General features: G+C 33.6%; 1 protein-coding gene across 2 annotated transcripts; it reads right to left on the minus strand.

Annotated features, from left to right (window-relative positions):
- Nucleotides 1-1,180: 1,180 nt before the first annotated feature.
- On the minus strand, nucleotides 1,181-18,709 carry LOC124362542 (glyceraldehyde-3-phosphate dehydrogenase-like). 2 transcript variants are annotated; one of them, XM_046817144.1, is made up of 8 exons: nucleotides 18,511-18,709; nucleotides 16,945-17,092; nucleotides 16,494-16,617; nucleotides 10,746-10,861; nucleotides 8,408-8,662; nucleotides 6,513-6,673; nucleotides 5,488-5,682; nucleotides 1,181-1,469 (listed from the first exon to the last, which is right to left on the minus strand). In XM_046817144.1, the coding sequence occupies exons 1-8, from the start codon at nucleotides 18,585-18,587 to the stop codon at nucleotides 1,394-1,396; spliced, it is 1,152 nt and encodes a 383-aa protein (XP_046673100.1). In that variant the 5' UTR covers nucleotides 18,588-18,709; the 3' UTR covers nucleotides 1,181-1,393. The 2 variants fall into 2 exon arrangements, with proteins under 2 accessions (XP_046673100.1, XP_046673101.1); XM_046817145.1 differs by having other exon boundaries at nucleotides 16,494-16,624.
- Between the last annotated feature and the right edge of the window lie 418 nt (nucleotides 18,710-19,127).

A 19,127-nucleotide genomic window follows, 5' to 3' on the forward strand; every position in this document is an offset into this window, starting at 1 on the left:
AGGCTGGTCTATACCAATACTATTACAGCAGCTGACAAGTGCTGCTGGAAAAAATTATGAACTTTCACTAGAACAAAATTTTTATTTTTTTTAAACCTACGTAAATTGTTAGGTTTATTTGTTATAGTGCCTACAGACCAGAGATAATTCCAAGATTCACATGCAATTTACTAACAAATAAAAGTATTTTATTCATTAAACACTTAGCTATAATAAATGTGCTAATTGAAACTGGTGTATTATCTGCCCTTTTGCCAAAATCAGTAATAAAAATAAATTTGGTACTTCTGCGGCAAATGCCTTAGTCCTCGTTATTCTTGTGCACTAGTCAAGATCGTTCAGTGTGGAGCCTTAGCAAAAGTGTTAATGCTCCTTTTTTATTAAAAAGTACAAATGTAAACCATCATAAACAAATAATTCATACTATGTTGGTTACAATAATAATGGATTGAGAATAACTGTCTAAAAAACATGTGTTTTAGTAATAAGCTGTTATAAACTAAACAAAATTACTCTCATAAGATTAACATTGGAAATATTGGAAGTCTTTGGGACAGAGCCCAATCATCAGATGTAGTAAATCCACTAAAGGCATATCTACAGTGAGCTTTCGATTGACATAAAATAAGTTTAAACAATAATAGTTTTAAAAACCAACTAGTTTAAAAGTTTGTTTTATATTCATACAAACTCAAGAAATTGTTTTAATGATATTGAATAAATTTTAACGGCTAATATAATAAATGTAACAAATTTTGTTTTATGTAATTTGTAATTTTTTTTTTTGTAGACATGTAAGTAACAGAATATTATCAGCTTTTCAGATAAAATTTCTTCTTCATGATAATTCACATTTGAAAAGATTGTTCCTACAATCGGAATTCACACTTCGGGTTCCCAAGCGGCACACTCTCTAGTCATGGTCTGCTCAGATGAGTCAGCACATACGAATATAAGCTCTGGGAGTAAACTGTGTCACCCTTCAATATTTTTGGTGTTTCACCTCCAAAATAATCTTGATGTTTACTTTATGTGTTATTGTTCTGTACCCTAATCCTCCTGCTGTTCCTACTATTCAGAGCTATAAACCTTTATACACTTTGTTGTCACATATGGAGTTAATTAATAAGTGATCTAACAAAAAATTAAACCCATCAAACAATAGTACATTAAAGAACCCTTAAGGTAATAAATTGTTTCTTTATTTTAAAATGCTTTGACACCAAATTACATAAACTTGTATAGAAGTTTTATCCACATATGTAGGTACAAACATAACAAAGAATTTAATAGTACCCAACTCATTGTCATAAACAAACACGAAAGGCACATTTGAGCAACAAAATCCAAACAGAATACTTCAACAGTAGTAGGTATGATAGTGATTGTTTCTTCAACATGTTCCTTCTGCATGCATAAACTTAATAAGATCAATTACTCTGCATGTGTATCCATACTCGTTGTCATACCTGTAATGAATTATGAATACTATTAGACAAAACATTTCATCAAACTTTAATTTTAACTTACTATATTATTGTATTAGTATTTTATTAATTATTTAGATTAAGATTTACTGTAACATATTTTTATTTCAGTTGTCCAAGTTTATATTATTTAATATTACTATTCAACGTATCAGACTTAAATTTTAACTAAGTAAGTTTAAGATAACTTACTTTACGACACCTACTGTTTGTATATAGGTGTCCTCATATCAGGTGACCTAGATTTCAGAAATTGGTTCAGGATATACAAAAATCAAATTAAATATATGTCCAAAAGTGCTTTGTTTTCAATCAGTCTGTTTGTATGTCTCATATAATAATATTTTGATGTTTAAATACAATTTAAGTACTGAAATTTTTGAAGGTATTCAAAATATGTTTAATCATTCAGTTATACAAGAAATCAGTAACATTATGTTTTAAGATCTGCAAATCATTTTATTATTAAGAGCCTGTTTTTGAGATAGTGAGCATGGAGTTGACACATTTAACATATCTGTTGTGATTCCTAATTCTTGACTTGTACATGACACAACCAGGGCCGTACTCAGCTTTGGGCGGCCCCGAAAAGATATTCGGCCGAGCCTACCACCTGTTCTTCGATACAGTCCTCCAGGCCCGTTTTACACCCTACCAGCGGCCTAGGCACAACGAAGAGTTTGCGCCCCTTTTTATACCCCTGCCAGCTGACTACGCCCCCCCCCCCCCCCCCACCACCCTACCATAACGCCTACACCCCGTAACTTTAGATTTAGTCTGAAATGCCAGTTTTGGCTCGTGAGGTACTTTAGACTCTCTTAACTCTCCTTTACAAATTATTATGATTCTTTTCGAGAGCCTTCCCATTATCCACCACCTATGGACCTGCCGTGTCCCGGACTGGCAACCGGTAGTTGTGAGGTATCTACTGGCCTCCGGTGGGAATGCGTGTAACATACCTCACGGCTTCACGGACCACCCACCCTCCCTTCTTTACATTTGAAGTATTTACATTATTTACAGTATTCGTGTAATCACATTTTCTTTGGATTATTTTTGTTTTGTTGGCTTACAACTAGACTGACTAGAGATTTCATACAACAGATTTATTTTTTTTCTGGTTTTCCGTGTTTGCAAAGTCGTCAATAATGTTTTTTGTAGTCTAATTTTAAAGTAATGTCGTTTTGGGTGCACAGCAACAATAACCCATTAAGCGTTTCATCAACCATCGATGATTTAATTTATGACTTCACTCTTTTCAAAGCTGTAACACTATGTTCATAGTCTTGCACATCAATATCGTTTCTGTATTCTTCTCCTAACAGTTTAGCTTCACAAGCCACCTCTTTGGAATTTTTCTTTTCTAGATTTGGTAAGATCTTAAATCTTGTGTCGTAATTTTTATAGGCCTCCCTTCTTTTTGCTGAGCTACGAAGCTATGTTGTGTGAACAATGGCAATAAGACACCCCAGTGAGAAATCTTTCTCAAGGAGATGTTTCTTCCATGCTTCTGTCCTTCTTTTCATCGGGCAATAACTTTCTTTTTTCTTACTTTGACATATACAGCTTCTTTTTTTTTTCTGCAAGTTTCAATGCTTTGGACTCGAAATCATCAAATAAATCTATCTTTTCACTCAAAAACGAGGATAGTGGTTCAAGTTCCTTTGTAGCACCAAATAGGTCTAAATCTTGAATTTGAAGAGTCTTACTTGTTTTATCAACTCTCGAGAATTTCGTCCCAGATCACAGTTAATAACGTGGTTTGGAAATTTCCAAGTGTTTTTTAGAAAACCCAGCGGCTGTGTATTGTGTTTCTGGTGTCTGAGTATCGTCTTTATTTAGCTCTTCAAGTGCATCTTTTAATTCATGTTGACTTATTTTGTAAAGCTCGAAGGGCTTCTTCCCCAGCAGACCATCTTGTGTCCACTCAGGGGTTTTAACCATTAGCTTTCTCTGATCTTTCTTCAATTTTTCTTCGTTATTCTTTTCAATATGACTTTTTAGGATGTTCCACCTGTAAGTGGATGCCGAGAAAAAAAGCATAAAGTCCTTGTACGAATGTAAAAGATTTTGTGTGTTATCTGGACAACACCTTCTCGGCAGCAAAACACACAGCAAGGTTTAGTAAGTGAGCTGCACATGGTACATAGTCAGCAAGATCATTTTTGCTGTTAACCCTTGCCTGAAGACCTGAGTATATGCCCAACATGTGTGATGCATTGTCGTAACTTTGTCCACGACAGTTTATCGACATCCAGCTCAAGTTTCTCAAGTAAACTGAGAGTTGCTTCTTTCAAACTTCTAGATTTGTGGCATACACTTGGTAAGAGTTTGTATCAGGCGTTCGTTAGCGCAAGCATTGGGCAATGAAACAGACCGAAGTACTACAGCCAATTGGTCTGTGTGCGACACGTCAGGTGTGAAGTCTATGATTAAAGATAGATAGTGAGCTTGCTTGATTTCATTTAACATTTATTTTGTTTCAGTACACCTTTGCTTATAATCTCAATAAATTCACTGCAAATGGCAGACGAGAGGTATAAATACACTACCTTAGCTTTTGTTACCATGTGTCGCTATGTGTTGGGCGAGAAATGGATCAAATTCACATATCAGCTCACGACAGCCTAGAAAAAGATGTTTAATGATGGTGCATGCAGATACAATCACGGCAATTTGTTTTTTTCCATTTTTTGCGCCCCCCCAAAAATGCCAATTGCCTAGCGCACTAGGCACGTGCCTTACCGTGCCTATTCGGTAAAACAGACCTGCAGTCCTCTCAAATAGCCATGTTGTGGTGACCTGGTAAATTGTATAAAAAAAACCAGTCTGAGTACGAGCCTGATCACAATGCTCTGAAATTATTGGTTTATTCTTTATTTGAAGTTTGTTTTTGACAATGAAAGGATTGTGAAGGAAACAGAATTTTCCAGACATTTGTCATTGTTCAGGTGATTTTTTGTATTGGTTTATGTTAGCCTAGATTGTAGTTGTGTGTTGTTACGTTAGTTATTCAACTGATGAAAAGATCAGATTGCAGATTTCGAAACATTGTGTTACTAACTTCTTGTGTCACTGAACAACACAAAAATGTATATAAAAAATAAAGTAAAAGAAATATACTTTTCAAGATCAGTGACACTTCATTACATGTTAATGTCATATAATTTATCATTGCCATTACAAATGAGTAAATTATTTACCCAAACTATTTAATATAAATATTTAAATTCTAAATATTCAGTAAATTCCTTAAATCACCTATAAATAAAAACAACATTACATTACAATTTAAGTATATATAATATTGATAATTACCAATTAATTTACTTGAACCTTATCAAAGAACCCCCTTATTAAGGGGAGAGGAAATCCCTGTTTGAGTTGCCTCGTTTGACACCTAGAAGCATCGGTCCACCCATTTGATGATGGGTACACTATTTTAATCTGAAGATTAATACACTGAATACAAGTACTACCGGTATGAATAAGGTCCTTCCCCTTTACACAAATATTTCGGGGATTGTTCATTTAATCTCTTTTTGTTTTTCATTGAACATCGTAGTTAAACAAATAAAACTGAAATCAATATCTAACATTTACAAGTCTTTATTACACTATTTTTTCAATGGTAAACAATGGTCTCTAAAAACACTATTTTGATTATTATACACTTAAGATAAATAACCGATTTTACTTTTTTGGTCAAATATTGTGATTCTTTTTAGTTTTGCCTATATTATATGTTAAAATTCAATAACTTAAAACTTAAAATACTTATGAACAAAAAAGTAGTATTGATGATAAGAAAAAAATATAAAGCACTTTACTTTGGTATAAGAATTTTTTAAAACAATAAATTGCTAAACTCAAACACTTAGTAATATCTCCAGAACAATATTAGCTTACATTTAAACAATCCATAATACACCTAGAATAATTAATAATTGGTCTTATATTGAACTCAAATTAGATTTATTACAACATCCAAACAACTTACCATGCTATCAACTTAACGAAATTATCATTGAGAGCCAGACTAGCTTTGGCATCGTAGACACAAGAGTAGTGAGAGCTAATGAAGTCAGAGGAAACAACTTCATCATTGGTCATATCAATGATCCCCATCATTGGTCCCTCCATAGCTTCACACAGTACACATTTTATATCGTCCAATGATGTTTTTTTCTTTAACCTAAACACAATAATAACAGATTACTAATAAATGTAAAAGTTTACAGTGGGTAGAATACCATTTTTAGGGGAATACATTATTTTTTTGCAGTTGGAAATATATGAAGTTTGAAGAACATGAAAAACATGTTAGTAGTTAGGAGATCCAGGAAATTTTAAATATAGACTTTTAATTGTAAATAATAAATTTTTGTATTTTTCCTATCTAAAAGTGTTTAAATGTCTATTTGTAAAATATAGTTTGTGTTTTTTTGGGATAGGTTCCCTGTATTCTCCTGGCCACAATTTTCCTGTGAAAGGATATATTGAACTAATTTCAATCTTCTTGGGGATTCCACTCTTAGTATTTAAAATAATAATTAATTAAATTAAAATGTTTATTTTTCAGTTTTCACTTTCTTATTTGTACATGGACATATTAATATTTGACTACAATTGGAACAGTTTCCAAGATAGGATCCTTTGGAAACTTACGTGTTTTATTGTAGACTCTGAGAAGTGTAGTTAAACCCATGATCACACAGCAAGACTGATGGCTGAAGTCAGAATTAATAAGGGTTGATATGGTCTTGGGCAAATTAGGCTTGCCTAATTAAAGATTTTCATATGAACCCTAATGGTGGATACTCCTCAGTACAAGTCCATTGGATGTGAAATAGCTCACAGTACTGTTGTATGACACTTTCTCATAGGCAGTATGTATATAGCTCAAGTAATAAAATATAAGTAATGAATATGGCTGGCATTTAAAAGAGGTGCAAGTTTACCACCACACCAGATGGTAGCATTTTGAGAATAGCTGGAATAAAGCTAGAAGATAGATAAACTGACCTGCACGTCAAGTCGACAAGAGAGACGTTTGCAACTGGGACTCTCACAGACATTGCTGTCATTTTACCTTCCAAGTCCGGCAGCACCTTGGCTACAGCCTTGGCTGCTCCTGTTGATGATGGAATCATATTCTGCAGAGCTCCTCTACCCACTCGCCAATTCTGGTTAATTGCCAAAAATTAATTACAACAAAAACAAATTACTTAATCTTAAACACAAATTATAGCGTGGAAAATCACTCATGGTAATCACTCACTTATGATATGTGTCCACCTGTTCCCCGACATCAATATTTTTATGTTAAATTTACATCATATTTTATGAACCATTTTTGTACCAGATGTCGGGTGCAAGTGTCTACCTTTTCACCGGTTGTATATAGTAATTTATTAATAAACTAGTGCGGTACAATATTATTTATTGGTATTACAAAAAAGTACAAAAATGGTACAAAAATATGATGTAACTTTAACATAAAAAATTAATGTCGGGGAACAGGTGAACATACATATGATCACATATGAAACATACATGTACATATGATACATATGATGATGCTATTAATTAATAATGAGTAAAGTATAATGAGTAAGTAGTAAAGTATTTTATTTTTCAGTTTTTACTTTGTTATGCATGGAGAGATTAAAGAATAAAAAATTATTATAATGGGTACAGAATTAGAACCAAGTATTTTTGGGATAATCATAAAATTGTTACATGTTGTTACCAAAACGTTTTGCTAGAAATATATATTTTTAATAATCATAATTTTAAAGTTGAATCTGCTGTCATTAATATGTTGTTGAATGTATTTTTAAAAAAAAACCCTTTCTCCACTGTTTCCAGTACATCTATGTTGATTGGTTGATAGGTCACTTTAATGTCCTTATATACTATTTTTGTGGACAGGTTTCATGACTTGTTCTTATAGACACTTAAATCTGGTGTCATCTATTACTTGATTAGTTAATATACTAAATCTCTCACGTGTTTAGGTTTTTAAATTTTAGGTTTAGGCAGCTAAAATGAGATGTTTCCAGAGAGAACTACACTTCATATAACATTAGGAAAAATAAGTAATATTCTTGTTAGTTCATGTTTTGGCACACAATTATGTATAGTAGAAGAATCGTTTTGTTTAATATATAACCTATGTAACCATTTTCAAAGTTTTATTATTTTATAAACACTTTGTATCTTTAATATTAAAAAAAGAAGAGGTCAATCAGCTCTTGTTCCGCTATTAGCCATGGACAAATCGTGGTACAACTTGTACCACATTATTGTTTTATGACAGGGTCACACCACTAGTTGTGTTTGGCTAATAGGCTGTACATAGAGCAATGCCCCATCCCAGATGAGACACAAAACGTTGACAGAGCTGTTGCGGGGTCTGAAAACCCAACTAGTTGTACAGCTATTTTTAGTTGACCAACTAACCTTCTAAAGCTAATTAATAGTCCCAATTTGATACAATAAGCACAACAGTACCTCAACCAGTGTTACAAGGGATTATACCTCTAGTTGTCCACGGCTAATAAACCACGTGGCCGTGGTTCCACGGTGGTGACCTTATAACCACGGTTTCTATAAAATAACAGTTTGGCAACAAAAAACAAAAAATATATATCCATAACGTTGTCCAGATAAGTGACACATCGGTTTTTGCTGGGCTCAATGTGGGTTCAACTAGAAGGTATAAACCATTAATAATGTTATAAATATTTTATCATTAAGGTACCATCACACCACATGTTGATCAAACTTTTATATTTTTTGACCACAATTTGAATGTACATTGGAATATTTGCTTACACTTTTATATTTGTGAATGTTCTTGCTTTCTGGATAAAATCTACACTTTCCTAAATATATTTCATTATAAAACAAATTACCTTTGTGGCAGGTCCATCTAATGTTTTTTGTGATGGAGTAATGCTGTGTATAGTTGTCATGAGCGCTTCAACTATCTGAAAATTCTCATGCACAACCTTTGCCAGAGGGGCAAGACAGTTGGTTGTACAAGAAGCACAAGAAATAACTTTCTTGGATGAATCATATGCATCCAGGTTTACACCGACCACATACATAGGTGAATCAGAGGAGGGGGCAGTTATCACAACCTTTTTAGCCCCAGCTGCTATGTGAGCCTAAAACAGCAAGAATTATTTAGATAGACAACTTTCTACAGTTATATTTTGGGTAGGTTATTATAGAAATCTATTAGAATCATCCTCGCAACAGAATGTGTGGGGCATTATTTGCATTTTTCCGATCATGGTCTTCAGAACCCAAAACCACCGTACACCAAAAATGTATATATGTACATGTGAATGGACTTATGGAATATAACACAACCTTATGAATACCTTAACTGCTGTTTATTTAATAGATTCATATCAAACTTTGTATAGCGACAATATTTTCACACAGCTTGGATCAGTATACTAGCCAGGCTTTACCAATACAAAGTTTCAAGATGATGTTCATTCATTTACATGTGTGCAAGATTTTTATCTTAGCTATTTTCCAACAAAAACACAAAATGGCACTTATAAATATTAAGCAGTTTTAATCAACTTTTACTTTTACGTATAGGCTATATATATCTATTAACATTTTAAGGTGTCGACCGTTCTAAGTTTGGAAAAGAAATTATTATCTCAATTAATAGGCATCATAGAACAAAACAAAAGTATGTTTAAGATTCTCAGGTTACTTACAACAGTATTTATTCCTATATTATATTAGGTTTCAGTGTAGCGGACATACAACATTTTTAGAAATACAGAAAACATAGTTGGAATACAAGCATTATACCTAGGAAAATAACATTGAATTATTACAGATTACAAATATGACTTGTAAATAATTGCAATCAATCTGTGTTACAATATTGCACATCACTCTAAAAGTAAATCGGCTATATAAATTATGCAGTTTATTGAAGAGTCAGAATTGCATTATTGTTTGATAGCATTAATTGTAGTTGTTAGCTGTTTTTAATGATTTTTTACATGTTTATATTTATTTTGTATAAGTGTTCAACAATATATGCCATCTCTAAGATGTAATGGCTAAAAATGTCAAAATAGAATGTTTCTTTAATAATATTTTACAGTGAAGTATTTTCTATTATTCTACATTTTGCACATTTTATAGCTTAAAACCTGTACCTGCTTATCTCCTATAATCCAAATCCAATGCCATAAGTCATTACACATAAAGCATGCATGTTATCTTGGTAATTGTGTTTTAAGGTTTTTAATATGTTTAAAATAATTATTAATTACTGAAGTTAGTTTTTTCTGAAAATTCATTATTAATTTGCGAATTCAATTTATTATTAATTTCTAAACCTAGGAGTTTTACTAAATTATTATATTTTTAAGTTGGTTATTTGAGAAAACTAAACTGAAACATGTTTTGTTCATGAAGTTACAGTAGACTCTAGTACTTGAGTTCTTGACACATACATAGACAGGCCATTTACCACAAACCAGAGACTGAACCTGTCGAGCCACAACACCACACATAGGATCACTTCCTAGTTTAATCCAAACCAGTCACTAAGAGATTAGACCTCTTGAACCACAACACCACACATAGGATCACTTCCTAGTTTACTCCAAACCAGTCACTCAGAGACTGAACCTCTTGATCCACAACACCACACATAGGATCACTTCCTACTTTACTTGAAACCAGTCACTCAGAGACTGAACCTCTTGATCCACAACACCACACATAGGATCACTTCCTACTTTACTTGAAACCAGTCACTCAGAGACTGAACCTCTTGATCCACAACACCACACATAGGATCACTTCCTACTTTACTCCAAACCAGTCACTCAGAGACTGAACCTCTTGATCCACAACACCACACATAGGATCACTTCCTAGTTTACTCCAAACCAGTCACTCAGAGACTGAACCTCTTGAGCCACAACACCGCACATGCGATCAATTTCTAGTTTACACAAATCATTCACTTGTATTCTCACAGGCTTACATCTATAGTGAAATTATAATTGATTTTATTTGTACCGAGCTAAACTGCAAGAAACATTCAAGCAATGCCTTGTCTACAGCCGTAATGCTTCTTTTATTCCAGTGTATTTCAGTTACGAGTTTATCTTTTAAAATGAACTAAAAAGATTGTTATATTTTAATACAATTTACTGATAAAATAAATAATCAAGTACAAGTTTCAACAGTTGTAAATCTTACCTGAGCTTTTTTTGCAGTTGTATATTTACCACTTGATTCTATAACATAATCTACCTCAAGGTCCTTCCATGGAATGTTTCTAGGATCTCCCTCACTGTAAGTGCATATAGATTTACCTGAAATGTACATATTAATGCTTTGTCAAATAATTATATTGGTAACTGCTTAATAGATACAACATTAATTATACCAGTAACTATAATTGCACTTGTATCATTGAAATGCACTAACCACCTTTAAAAACGTTTGCAGTAAATATTTTCCTTCATACAAAATTAGCAAGTTTATCTATATGTTCAATGTTACTCTCCAGAAATTTATTAAAGTATATTATATGATAAAACTGTTGAAAATCCAAGAGTTTGTGTGTTGCTTTACACAAAAACAAATTAATGTTTTTCCTATTACATAATTAATAACGAAAGATTTGGTGGCAGTGGCAGTAGAAATTTCTACCCTACAAGGGAGAAGAGAGGTAATTGTTGCATCATCATACTTCACAAACCCATCTTCATCCAACTCACCATAAGAAGTCTAAAGACTGCTGGAATACTACAGATGATGTGAAGTAACACTCATCCTCAGTTCAATTGGCAGCGCTCAATAACGCCCACCGTATGAGTATCTATTGAGGCATCTTTGTCATAAACATGAGAAGTAAGGAACTGTTTGAGTTTATCATCGGATCCAACCTCGAATTAACAAATAAAAAGGGTTAGAACCCACATTCATTACCAAGGTTGTGCAAGAGGTGTTTTTAAAAATACTTGTATCACCTTAATTAAAGGCCCAAACAATATAAATTTAGTTAGGTGCCATGTCTCTCATGAGCCTTATTGTCGGAGCATCGATTTGTTAAGTTCAACTTGAATGTGGCTGCAAAGACAAATTTGACATATAGTGTTTCTAGATCAACTAAGTAGTATCCCCTAGAGGGAGTCCCTAGCACAAGAGTTACTAGAGACAGATCCCTATCAGAAAAATGAAATTGAACTCAAAAGGTCGGCTCAAATGGTAGAAAGTGCCATCATACATGTCTAAGAGCAAAAGTGCCTTCTTAGAAGCAATAGGCATTCCTTGGTGGACAAAGAGTGATAAGAAACACACAAAAAGGAAATGAGGACAGCACTCAAGAAAAATCTTTTCAGTAGAAAGGGTTGAATGGGCTGTTGCTTCTTTTCTCAGCCCTTTAAATCAACTGGGGTGAATGGAATCTTGCTAGCACTATTATATTCTTGTAAATAATTTAATAACCCTCTTTAGAAGCATGTCCTTTTGGCTATATTTAAAGGAACTGGAGAACAGATTGGATGTATTTATGTAGAAAAAAGGTAGAGACTCGTCTCAGACTAAGCCTTGATTATATATCCTTCTATAATCAAGGGCCTGTCATACTAACCTAGTCATGATTAGCATAACCTCCTTCATGGTGAAAATCGTGATCAAAATTATAAATAGACACATAAGGAATGAAACCTTGTCGTATGACCAATTCTACTTCCTCAGAAAAACACGTAGTAATAATAAAGCAATTTCCTGATAATAATAAATAATACTTTTTATTGTGTCAACAATTATAAAAATTGCATACAATCGTCAAATTAAATTATTTTGAAATATGTTACATCTATTTTAAATTGCACTCATTCATACCCGTTCATACACTGTCCACATTCATTCCTAAGACTCATACTTACAGCCATACATTTTAGAATCTTCTAAATTTTACCACCAGAAATAGAGGATGATCCAATTACTTTAAATTTCATCCCAGCGGCTCATCATAAACTCTTCCACTGAGTAAAACACCCTCGACACCAAAAAGTGTCTCAATCGAGCTTTTAAATTTTGTTGGTTCATTCAAATTTTTGATTTCATCAGGGAGCCCTGTTGATCAGCTTAACACCAACCTTCGGATGGCAAACGTTTGAATGCGGCTGTTCTGTGCGGATGTAACCGAAGGTTGTCCCTGCCTCTTGTCCCGTATTGATGGACGTCCCTGCCCCGGACCAACTCGCACTTAAATCGGCAGTACAGGGCGACATCGAGGATGTAGAGACAGGCAAAGTTAGCAATCCAAACTCCCTTAAAGGCATCTCTGCATGAATTTCGGGATTTCAATTTTGAAATGATGCGGACAGCTTTCTTTTGACTTCTAAATACTCGCTCAAATTTGTATTTTAGAACAGCTGCCCCATAGCCTCAACCCGTACGTTAGATGGGGGTGTACAAGGCCGAAGTAGGCCATTTTTTAGTACATCCCTGGGAGCAAAATTTTGAAAGGTTCCGTAGAGCATAAATGCCGGAAGAAACCTTGAGCAGGTACTTTCAATGTGATCGTCCCAAGTCAGACCTCGATCAAGGTACATTCCGAGGAACTTGGTGGAATCAGTTTCCTCTATGAGGACATCGTCCGCCATTACAGCAGCCGCGATCCTCAATCTCTCTTTGCCGCAAACAGAAATTTAGTGCATTTGATTTGGAGTTGTTGGTCCTCAGATTTAATTTAGACAAAAACTGAATACATGAATTCAGTTCTAAAAAGGAAATGATTTCTAATTCATGTTTTGTTGGAGCTTTAATACAAAGCGTTGTATCGTCAGCATACTGGACCATTTTCCCTCTCAGGATCGATGAGTTCAGCCTGTTGACGTACACAAGGAACAAGACTGGTCCAAGTATAGATCCCTGTGGGACTCCATAGGCCATTCTAACTTTTTCTGACAGGGAATTCGCAATCTGCACACACACTGGCTTCTATCCCTGAGGTAAGACGAGAGCCATTCATGTGGCAGACCTCGAACCCTCGCACGTCTTCAACTGGTACAAACAATGTACCATGATGTACACAGTCAAATGCTTTGGATAGGTCTGAGAAAATATGCTTAGCACATGTTCTCGCTTCTCCAATCCATCGACAACTGTTTCAAATCAGATTTGTGACGGCATCGATAGTGGATTTGTTCTTTCTGAAGCCGAACTGTTCATGACAAAGAATTTTGATACCTGCCAAGGAACAGCTCAAATCTCTTCAGAAAAACCACTTCAAAAATTTTGCTCATGACCGGAAGGATTGAAATGGGGTGGTAATTTTCCGCAAGGCAGGGATCATCTTTTTTGAAAATGGGTGTGACTTTCGCTAATTTCAAAAGGGAAGGGAAGATGCCTTGAGCGAAAGACAAGTTGATCAAATTTGTGAGTGGTGTCAAAATATGCTTATAGCAACGTTTGAGCAGCCACACAGACATGCCGTTAATGTCACAAGATTTTTTTGGTTTGGATGTAATCACGCGGGACACCTCCTCCTCACTCACGGGAGACAGCGCCATTGATGAGATCGGTCCCATCGATGACACCTCAACACAGTTGGAGCCTCTGAATGGTGGGCCAAACGTAGCAACGGAGGAAAAAAAAGAATTGAAACTCATTAGCTACTTTTAATGAATCTGTCACGAGTTTCGTTTTCGATTTTCAGTTTTGGTGTTTTTAAAGTGTTTGAACCAGTAGGTTGGGTCGTTGCATTTTTGATAAATGCTCCAAGCAGTTTTGGAAAAGTTTTCGCAATTGCTAAGTTTGTTTTCAACTTCCGTGTTTTTGCAGATTTTATAGTTTTTCGATATTGGCTCTTAAAATTTCTAAAAAAATGCTTTAAATTGTTTCGTCGTCTGTGCTTACGTAAATCGAATGATAGAACCTCAAACGATCTCGCAAATGAAGTATTTCTTGAGTCATTCCAAGAGTTTGTTTTCTTTTTTTTCACTTCTTTGATATTTTTAAAAGGGCAAGTCGTATTCAAGTAAAAAACTAAGCGGTCGTGGAATGCCGAAATTAAGAAAAAGCTGTTTTCTACGCTGTCAGAATGATTTAAAAAGGCCCAAGTTTCTTTTGCTAAGGACGAGTTGAAAAGCGCGATGTTTTCAGACCTTCAAGTCTCTTTTGAATTTGGATGGAGGAATTTGAGTCCGAGATGAGCAATGACTAATAATGGTCTCCTGAGCGAAATGATCAGAGATGGCCGCGTTGATTACAGTGACCGAGGCGTTTGGGATGTTTGTGATTACGTTGTCGATGGCTTTACTCGATGTGGCGGTTACTCGTGTTGGAGTGTTTATCGACCAAAATCAGCCCGAAAGAATTAAGAATGTCCCGTAGCCGCTGGGTCAGGGGGTCGGTGTGGTCTAAGGCGTCAATATTGAAGTCGCCAGTTATAATGAACTTGATCTTTTAGACAACTTTAAATCGAGTAATTTTAAAAGATTTTCAAAATGTTCAAAGAATGTGTTGCTGATGCCGGATTATTAATATGTCTGAGTGCATAGTAAATAAATACTCCTTTGATAAACAATATTTCGTATCCATAGAAAGTAGAGATACAAAAGTGGAAATACAAAAGAGCCCTACCCTATTAAAGGTGTTGTAAAGATTTACAATGACAGCTCACACCTAGACTCCAGGGCAGGGTTTGATGTAAATGGACCAGGAGTCAGATTAGCAATGAGTACTCTAGGAGGAAATTGGCAATGAGCCTGCTCCTACAATAAGGATCTAGTAAATGTCTGGGAAAAGAGGATTAGATTTGAGATTTGGAGAATCAAAAATATTTATCTCTCCATATCCTAAAGGGTGGTCTAGAATCTTATATCTAAGCAAAGTGGATTCACAATTCAATACTTAGAATGCTAACAGGACATGGGCCCTACTTTAAAATGTCTGATGAAGGTGAGTTTCAGCCAGATTGCAGAGAGACAAAAGAATCAGCGAATATATGTCTAAACTGTCCTGCTATTTGCAAAACCAGGAAAAAATATTTAGGAGCTTATCTCTTGAGCCCAAAGGATATCAGAGACCTGGATTCCACAAATCTAATTGGCTTTTGCAGAAACCTTAGGTTTAAGGGTTAAAGGAAGAAGGCGCAAAGGTCCATTTTAGAACTAAGTGCAGGATTTTAGAATCTTTCCCTCATGTTCAAAAAAAAGATAATAGTGCACTATTTTTAAAAAAAAATTTTTAAATATAATAATTGCAGTTCAGGTGAAGAATTCAAATCTGGAAAATTAAGTAAGTTTTTAAAAGTAAAACCTGATTGCATATAGTAGATAATAGATCATTATTTTTCCATAAATATATAGTTTTCATATAGAGTAAGTTGTCAGTAACTTCAATAATATTAAAATTAAATCATATGACATTAAATACACTGTTTACTTAAAAATCATAGAAAATCAAGGAAAAAATATGTCACATTGTAATATAATAGTTTCAACCTAACAGCAATTTCTTATTTTTTGTTAGTGTTATACAGTGGCAGGTTTACCAATAGACTCTCACTACACTCAGGCCTATTTGTCTTAAGCCCAAAGAAAGTGTCTATAAATTTTATTATAAACAATAAATTGTTGTTTTTCTATCAAAAAGTACAATATAACAAGGTTTTGCTATATCTTTTTAATATAAACATACTAGAGATATCAGAACAACTATAAACCCAATTATTATAAACCCAGCAACAACTATTACTGTATCATAAACAACATGCTAGCCATCAGAAAGCTCAGTAGAGAAATAAATTTTAAATATTGCTGTACCTACATCACATATTTTTATTTTTGGTAACTATAGGTAGTCTTATTATTTTTTTTATTAAATGAGCGTTTTGCTTCTAATGTGTAGCTTAAGCATACAACATTTTTCTAACTTACAATACACTAACCTTACAATAGCAGAAAATTCTTCAAAAATAATATTTACCATCCACAATCATTTCGCTCCCCTCAACTGTCACATCACCCACAAATCTTCCATGAGTCGAATCATACTTCAACAGGTACGCCATTTGATCTGTTTTCATCCCAGGGTCATTGACTGCAACGATCTGAAACCTGTCAGTACTTAGTGAAATGAAGACTTTAATTAAATTTAAAATTAAATATTATTTATTATTATTAACAACTAGTTGTTTATATTTGAATTGGCTAAACCAATTACTCTGGTATAGGTGCAGGAAAATATTATAAGTTATACATGCTTATGTGAACCGCTTTATTCCTCAGTGTTTAAATAATTAAATTAGATGTATAATACATAAAATTGATATTAAAATTAAAATATTTTATTCTACAAAAATAATAATACAAATTCAAACTTATATAATGTCCTAAAGTTTTGATAGTATTCTCATCTACAAACTGTTTGCTATTACCTCAAGAGGACATCCATGCTCCACAGCTATTCTCAATGCCAACCGTCCTATCCTGCCAAACCCATTGATGGCAATCTTAGGTGGACAGCCGTCTCCTGACCTGTCCTCCTCTCTCTTTCCTCTGCCACCACTGCTACATTGTTTATCACTGAAATTTAAATGTTCAAACAGAAACACCTGATTACATTTTAACTTAATCACTACATTTAGAACACTTAAACCAATACTTAAAACTTTATTTTTGTGAGGCCTTTCGATTACAACTTTAAGATGAGTCTCTTGAAATACAAGATATACTGTATTTTATCATACTACTGTTTTATTATTATGCAGAGTAACAAAACTGAAATACAGTTTTAAACAAGGAAAAATGTAACATATTTATCACACGGAATAATACCACGTATGTTTCTGCAACTTAAATTGACAGAAGAATAAAACTTTAGTTCACAAAATGGTCCATCTGCCTGTTATTTTTCAACAAATTTGGTCCGAATCCAAGATATAGTGAAGAGTAAAGAATGTCTTATTTTACTTTTACGGGACATGTCATTTTAACCTCAGCATCATACCTAGTATACAGTCATGGTAAGGTCACTTTCAGGAGAAAAACAAATACCGTGACAGTTCTACAGCTGTATTAATATTCTGAGCAACTATTTTTATATCAGATAGCAAGTGGAAATATTCTAGTCCATTGATGTGACATTTTGTCTCTTGAGATGTGGATACCAGATTAATAATTTGTTTTTAAATAGCAATTTCAGCAACATTAGACAAAGAACCAGTTACAGCTTCTTGGCATTGTTGTGCTCGTTGAGAACGGTATGTAACAATATCTGTGTCTTAGGTATGATGAAAATGGGGTACATTTTGTGTGTCTTTTCCTCGAGACCATTTATTTACTGTTAGTTATTGTAGATTATTCTCAGATTCAGAATATTTTAACTCACTTTTACTTACAAAATATGCTGTTCATTTTAATTTATTTTGATCAATTTACAAATATAAACTTTTTAATAAAATTAGACATGCAAATTACTAAGCATGGTTCATTAATCCTGAACAGGACTACTACAGATAGTCATGTATTAACTTAAGAAAATACGGTAAAAACAAAAAGCTTACACTGCTCTCAATGACATGTCTACCACATAAGTCTTAGTGGTGGAAAATGCTCAAAAATTTACTTAGACAAAAGAGAATGAAAGCTTTATTCCTCAATAAGAAAAGCATTGACAAATTTTTACTCTTGGAATCACAATTGTGCAGGGGTAACATGGAATTAAGTTAATGCTGCAGATACTAATGTTAATGTGATGTATTTAAATTATTTTATTTTGAAAAATAAATTTTAAAGCCAAATATTTTGATTTAGAAAAAACTAAACTAAAATATTTACAAAGCATTGCTTTCAACCTAACATACTACTTCATACTGTTCTAGACTCAAAATATTTAACTAAGAAAGCTAAACATGATGAAATAATTATTAAACCAAAATTAGTAAAAAAAACCCAAAGTTAGGTAAAAGCTTAAAAGATTTAAAACTGTTATTGAAAAATACCTTTTAAGTCTTGATGAAAGAATTGACAAAGTTCTCATTGTTTTGATGGGTTTTGATAACTGAAATAACTTCAACATAGTGTATCACAATTAAATTTCAAATAAAATCACTTATAGGTGTTTTCAAATAAATTATATGGTGCTCAAAATGTCTTTATTTGTTTATAATGAGCCTTGACTGATTTATATTTTACTTAAAAGTTGACAGACTTGTACCATATGTTTGTTTTAAACAAAGTTCAAAACACAATGGAATAATATTAAAAACAGCCTTACACCTTATATGTTTGGTTGTTAGTTTTAAATTAATAAAAAGTTTGGTGTCAAGTAAAAATGCTGATGAAATCATTTTAATAAGTCCACTGTACAACATTAATTCCCAATTTCAGTAGTTTCTTTATTATTAGTAGTAACTTTCCTTTGTTTGAAGGTTATTTTTGACGATGGAAGGATTGTGAAGGAAACAGGATTTTTCCGGACATTTGCCATCGTTCAGTGAAACAAGAAATCAGTAACACTACGTTTCGAGATCTGCAATCTGATCTCTTCTTCAGGTAGTAGTAACTTACTAACTCCATATATCAATAACTTGTTACGTAATAAAAGTTGTTAACTAAT

The sequence above is a fragment of the Homalodisca vitripennis genome, chromosome 5 (genome assembly GCF_021130785.1).
Source record: "Homalodisca vitripennis isolate AUS2020 chromosome 5, UT_GWSS_2.1, whole genome shotgun sequence".
Lineage (NCBI taxonomy): Eukaryota > Metazoa > Arthropoda > Insecta > Hemiptera > Cicadellidae > Homalodisca > Homalodisca vitripennis.

What these genes read in the sequence shown, in the direction of transcription:
- LOC124362542 (XM_046817144.1), bottom strand. Translation starts at nt 18,587, where the DNA reads ATGTTGAAGTTATTTCAGTTATCAAAACCCATCAAAACAATGAGAACT. An exon ending in AGCATGGATGTCCTCTTGAG is followed by an intron (nt 16,618 to 16,944) that starts GTAATAGCAAAC and finishes GACAGGTTTCAG; the next exon opens with ATCGTTGCAGTCAATGACCC. An exon ending in GAGCGAAATGATTGTGGATG is followed by an intron (nt 10,862 to 16,493) that starts GTAAATATTATT and finishes TGTACATTTCAG; the next exon opens with GTAAATCTATATGCACTTAC.